General features: G+C 31.5%; 1 protein-coding gene across 2 annotated transcripts in view; it reads left to right on the forward strand.

Annotated features, from left to right (window-relative positions):
• The first annotated feature begins 2,942 nt into the window (after nucleotides 1–2,942).
• Nucleotides 2,943–6,799, forward strand: part of LOC111086795 (annexin A13-like) — a 56,972-nt gene continuing 53,115 nt past the window's right edge. For both annotated transcript variants that reach the window (XM_022391099.1, XM_022391104.1), the window contains exon 1: nucleotides 2,943–3,059. In XM_022391099.1, the coding sequence (XP_022246807.1) occupies nucleotides 3,045–3,059 (15 nt within the window). In that variant the 5' untranslated portion in view covers nucleotides 2,943–3,044. The remainder of the gene's footprint in view (nucleotides 3,060–6,799) is intronic.

The raw sequence follows: 6,799 nt of genomic DNA on the forward strand, positions 1-6,799 counted from the left end.
TAAAAGAAGATTCTATCGATTGGTAGAAAACTAAATCACAAACTCGAATCACGTTCAGTCTTATTACTCTCCTGTACAAAACCAACCAGACGAAGTCTCATGTCTCATTCGACCTTGATAAATAAATAATGTTTTGAAAACGCCATATAATCAACCTTGTTAGACTATGACAAAGTATCTATGAGTTCCAAAAAGCCATAGATTGAATAATAAGTTATTGTTTTGTCACGTATAATGATAGAAGTGAAAGTTGTATTTTCTGATACAAACTAAATGGCCATGTGACAAATAAGTGAACAATTTTAGTGTATTGACCACAGTTAGTTTTATCTGTCCTTAGTTTAAGCTTTTATTACATATATAATTAATTCAAGCTATATAAATTTTCCGTATAACATTACGTCATTAGCTCAGTTACATTAGTTTTGCTAATTACTTTATTTCCCATATTTATAATTATAATAATTTCCCTTTCGAAGTTTTATTATTATTATTGATTTTTCTCGAGGCTTATCTCGTTATTTTTCAGCTTTTACTGAAGGTCTAACTTTATTTTTTACTTTCTGTTGCCTGCTTCGTGTGTTAAGTAACAGAGGTTAAAGTGAGATTAGTTGTGTTAGCCACACCTCATGGTATGTTTACCATATTGCTTTCTTTGTAGTACATTAACATTGTTATATCTTAAATACAGGACCAATATTCTAGTTACTTATTGTATGATTCAAGTATTAATTTAATTTCTTATTGATTATTTTGTATTTCCATAAACTTGAAAAGGTTTTTCGTTGTACAAAACTTGAAGATAACTTTGATATACGGAAACATCTGTTAGCTGTGCAAGATCTCAGCTAACAGATGTTTCCGTATATCACAGCTATTTTCATAAACATTAGTTTTTGGTCTTACTCTAGGTAACGTCCTGCTATTTGGCTCCATATCAAAACAGTAACATTTGTCTTAGTAATTTGTCTCAGATGCATGATCCTCAAAAGTTATACTGTCGGAGTGTTTCAATGAGTTTTCACTGGTCACAAAACGTTTTTATTAGGATAGGTTGTAAAAATTTTTAATACAAAGTTATACTGACATTGCATTGTTCAACAAATATTAAGTCTACGACAGTACTTGAGGCTAACAACTAGTGTTTTTGTGTTTTGTAAATGATTCTAAGAACTTATGAGTAAAGCCAAGAATATGTAATAATATGTCAACCACACTAAGTTTTCTTAGAATTACTATCATTTAACAGTACTGTTTACAATATTTAATAAATCCATTACTGTTATTTTTATTGATCTTTGGTATACTTTATTACAGAGATTGTTTAGCATTGTTATATGGATTTCGTACTAACCCAAATCTCCCAAGCTGGTCACACCTCATGAGACATTATTGTGTTTACAGCCGAATATATTGTTAAAAGAGAGAAAAAGAACCCAACTGATGAAATTATGTATTCTAATCTTTATAAATACGAACCTAAAAAAATATATTTAATTAATTATAGTGATTATCAGGTTGATTTTTTGTTTCGCTCTTTATAAGTAGCTTGCTCTAATCGGAATTTAATATTAGTTATTAAACCATGAAACCTGTTAAGGTACAAGATATCAGCTGTATGATATCATATAAGATTTGATATCGATAAAACTAGACTACATACTAGGCTGTCTGAGAACATATACGAAAAGTACCATATACCAGTGGTTAGGTGTTCGGCTCGCATAGCCCAAATATTTGTCATGACCTTATATATGAAAGCTAATTCTCTTAAGAATTGAGTAAGAAATTTCAATGTAAAGTTAAAATCCTGATATCATTCCGCATGTAAGTTAAATCCTGATATCATTCCGCATGTAAGTTAAATCCTGATATCATTCCGCATGTAAGTTAAAATCCTGATATCATTCCGCATGTAAGTTAAAATCCTGATATCATTCCGCATGTAAGTTAAATCCTGATATCATTCCGCATGTAAGTTAAAATCCTGATATCATTCCGCATGTAAGTTAAATCCTGATATCATTCCGCATGTAAGTTAAATCCTGATATCATTCCGCATGTAAGTTAAATCCTGATATCATTCCGCATGTAAAGTAACGATAGAAATGTAGTCTTGTTTAAAATAAACAGTATACAGATATTTACTTGTGTGTAGTTCAACTCAGCCTTATTCTTTTCAAAATAAAAGAATCAAAATGATGATTCGGTTTAGAAATATTCTGGATGTGGTAATCTAAACAAGCAGAGCACCAGTTAGTCGGAAAGCAGATTTGAATCTCAACCGATCTCGCTCTTTCACTTCTCAAAATCAAAACGGAGGTCTTAGCTGTCAAACAATATTCTAATGGCTTCGTTCTCCTATCCAATAGCAATATATTAAAATAAATAAGTACGTTTGTGAAATGTCGTTACAGTTTGTGAATTTTAAAGGGGCTTTTGGAAGAAATCACGAAAACAAAATTATTTGTAGACTTGTATTGGCTACATTAGCAATAGAAAACTATCTAAAAAAGATCTTATGATGAAACATATTACAATAGTATAAGCGGTGTAGACATTAATTTGTGTTTTTATATAGCGCTGTAGACATTAATTTGTGTTTTTATGTCACCAGTCACAACGAACATTGAAGAAAGCTAAGCTCAACAATGAATTTCAAAAGTATGTATATTACGGTGTTTTTCATCAATGATGCGGTACGTCTTAGGGTTTACAACGCTCAAATCAGGGGTTCGATTCTCCTCGGTGGACACAGCAGATAGCTCAGTGTGACTTTGCTATAAGAAAACACACACATTCATCAATGATACTATTGAGTTATGTTATCAGCGCCTCATATTGGAGAGAATCTTAAATACCAGACAACAAATCGACAGCGTAGCCATGGTAACTTGTAGACTCTAAATGCTTTGAACACTTTTTGGGAATGATGCGTTAAAAGTGCATGCTATGCAGTTACTAGTGTCCAATAAACGAAACGTGGAGAGCATCTGGTCAGATTCCTCGTCTCAGCTTCAATTACATTTGCTATAAGTAGCAACATGATCTCTTATCAGGTAAGAAACAAATGTTTACAAATCTGAAATTGAGCAGTTATCTGTATTATGCTTTAGATTAATCTTATGTCACATACATATATATATATATAAAGAATTTAGCTCCCCCACCCCACCAGTGGCACAGCGGTAAGTGAGCGGATTTATAACGCTAGAAACTGGGTTTCGATACCCGTCGTGGGAACAGCACAGATATTCCATTGTGTAGCTTTGTGCTTAACTACAAACAAACAAAGAGTTTATAAAACATACATAATCTGTATTCAGATTTCACAGAAAATTAATCATCTAGAAATTAAAAAATAATTTTAGGGGAAAATCTCATAAAATAAGGTTTGAAAATAATACAAATTGAAATATGCATGACCATAATTGTATTAACCTCAATTATGTACACTCTAATAGGTATTAAAATTCGTGTTTGAGCCGTACAAATCCTGTCTCTCTCTATTTTATTCTTTGATGGTAAGGCTGTGAAGAGAAATATATTCATTTCTTGTCTCCGAAAAAATTTTAAGTTACATAATCCGAGAAATAAAATGTCATGTAAACTTGCCTAATCACAAAATATTCTAACGTGATCGAAGAACGTTTTCTAAGAAAGATATTATTTGATAATTTAGAGCATACAAGAGTTCTTCAGGAAACGCAATAGGCTATATCTTTCGTCCACTGTGGGGAATCGAACCTTGGATTGTAGCGTTGTAAGCCTATACAATTACCACTGTCTCACCGGAGGACGTTTATATAAGAAAGATACAAGTAATGTCGTTTTAGGTTATTCCTGAACTCGTTTGTATTCACGAATACTTGGATCACAAAATTGTCAGTTTTCGCTAGTGTTGCTTTAGTTTTGTTTGTGATTCTAATTTCTTCAAGATATACGTAAATAACTTTTTTAATTAATTTGAACATTTTACTATAGAGTTTGTTAAAGTGTTCACGGTTGTTATTTTGTTTTCTACAACATAGTGAGCACTTGGAAGTCTTAGCTTCAGAAATGTTGTTTTCCGTATATGGTACAGTTGAATGTTTGTGGAACTACTTTTTTTAAAGCAATTATTCTGAGTGGTAGCCAATAAATCCTTCCCTTTCTTTTTTATATTTGCATTTACGGAAAATTATGTGTTATTCTTGATAAATGATCTATCACACTTTCTTCAGAACTGTTTACGAAATAGAAAAGTTGAACTAATAAAGAACGATACAAACAAGGACGTATTTTCTTGTTTATTTGTTGATAAGCCCATTTCTCTGCCCACCGCGGGTATTGAAACCCGAGTTTTAAAGTTACAAGCTCTCAGGTTTGGTGCTGAGCCACCTAGAGGGCTGTATAGTATTTGCTGTTTATTAGATTTAAACTGAAAAAAAAAATACATGAACTATCTTAAGCCTAATGCTGTATTTCTTAGCGTAAAACAGATGTAAAAAAAGGACTTGCAAACTCAGCAGGAGTCTAGCACATGGTCCATAGAAAGGTTCATGTCAGAATATAAATATGGATACAAAATTATAACACAACGATCCACAGTTTTTCCAGCACTACATTTAATTATCCATGACCATTAAAATGCAGTTGAAGCTCTAAAGTTCGCCCTCTACGATCTCCCCCAGGTCACCCATGTATATCAGGTCCATAACTCATGAAAGGAAAATTAGTTGTACCGATCGTGGAACAAATTATATTCAAACAAGGTTTTTTTTTTGTACACAGAAATTGCGAAATAACATTTAAAACAATTACCTGATGTCCAACATAAGTAATTTAAATTGCTTGTAGATTCATTAATAAAATAAAAGCAGATGTAATATTACTTTCTTTAAGGTACAGCTTAGTTGAATGTTTCATGCAAAGTGTATTATGGAATTGTTGTTTTTGATCAATTCTGTACTTGATTTTTAAAAGTACATTGTTTCTTTTTGTATTTCTTATAAAACGGAAGAAAGACTTAAAAAGTCTCATTATGTAAGTCTCTGCATCAGGACCACATAAAACCTAATACCGGGCCTGTCACATTTTTGTCTACTGGATTTTTTGTTTTGTTGTTGTTGTTGTTTTCCACCATAGTTACGACCAATAAAGCAGCTGTATGATTACAATAATCTAAATATTTTTATTTATAATTTGCTTTTTAAAGCAACTTAAATACACCTTTTTGGTAGAATTTTACGCACCTCTTCACTCATACAGATGTGTATTTGTTTGTTCCTATAAAATTCAAGCAAACTTTGCGCACCCTGAGATTACAAACCTTCTGTAGAGTGGCGGCACCTAACGGGTTAGTTCGGCCAAACTGTCATTTTTTAATAATAAGTATTTTTTTACAGCAGGATGCAATGCTTTCATTTATGTTAACAATTACAATAAATTGTTTGATTATTTATTACAGGAAAAATAATTCAATGACCACATTTTCCAAGAACATTTAGCTCGTTTGAGATTAAATAAAATTTTAGATATAATAATTTTACTATTTTTCTAGACCACACGAATTTAACTAACCTGAAATAGTTTCAATTTATTTTCTTATAGAAAAGAATCACATTTTAATGAAAGTGAAATTAACTATTCATAGAAGATTGAATATTTGAAATGCAATTCAGTGACAGATGGCTTTAAATAAAATCAGCTACAAGCATCATTACAGTACAGCTCATATTACAATATTTATTACGATTATATAACCTTTAATATTTTATTGTCCACCCGATGGGACAGCGGTAAGCCTATGTACTATTAATGTTAACATCTGGGGTTCGAATACCTGCTGTGGATTCAGCAGATAGCCCAATGTGACTTTGCTATAAAATAGACAAACAAAACAAAACGTTAATGATTACATATACATATTACACATTTCTTTTCATTCTCACCAAAGGTAAAATCGAAAAGAGAATCTGTGACGTAGAGGCCTAATGCTTTCTTTTGATTGGCTGTGAATTTCAATTTCGCCTATTCAATACTCATCAGCATAGCTTGGGAGATGGTAAGCCAAAGAAATACAGTTAGGCCTCTTATAATGGTGATTTGTTTGAGATTAAACAAAATTGTAAATATAATCATTTGAGAATTTTTCTAGACTGTTTTTCATTGGTGATTGAAAAGGACTTAAAAACCTCATTAAATCAAAACTTTATTAAATCTATTTCTGTATTTGTGCTTGTATTTTTGTTACTCTATTTACACTTAACCTTTTTTTTTGTTACTCAATTTATTTTAAAACGGTTTCTCTCTATAATCACAAATGAATTTAAAAGCGGTTTTTGTTTAGGTAAGCCTGGTCAAAAAATACATTAAGACTATTTGTGATATCTGTGATTTAGGCATATATCAAAGTGTAATTTACGTGCTTTACAAATGATCAGTTCTGGTTTATTTTCAGATTGCGTCTGAGAATACGTAACTCGTAAAATACATGATTATTTAAAGGTAGCAGAAAGAAAACACAGTCCTGCGAATTTGAACTTCATAAAAGTTGTTTTGGTTTTAATAACGGATTTTCCATAATTCAGCTACGCAGATTTCGAAAATAATGTAATTGTTTTTTCTATCGCGCATGGATTTTTTACAAATCGGGAAGAAAATATACATTCTTACTTAGATCAAATTGTTATTCCGTTTACCACAATAAACATTTATTATTATTATGTTTGTTAACAAAAATACTGTTACGTCTCCGTTTGTTAATTAACTTCCCGTACCTTCGTTCCGACGAAACTTTAGCGACACAAGTCCTTAC

This window comes from Limulus polyphemus, unplaced genomic scaffold (genome assembly GCF_000517525.1).
Source record: "Limulus polyphemus unplaced genomic scaffold, Limulus_polyphemus-2.1.2 Scaffold52, whole genome shotgun sequence".
NCBI classification, from domain to species: domain Eukaryota; kingdom Metazoa; phylum Arthropoda; class Merostomata; order Xiphosura; family Limulidae; genus Limulus; species Limulus polyphemus.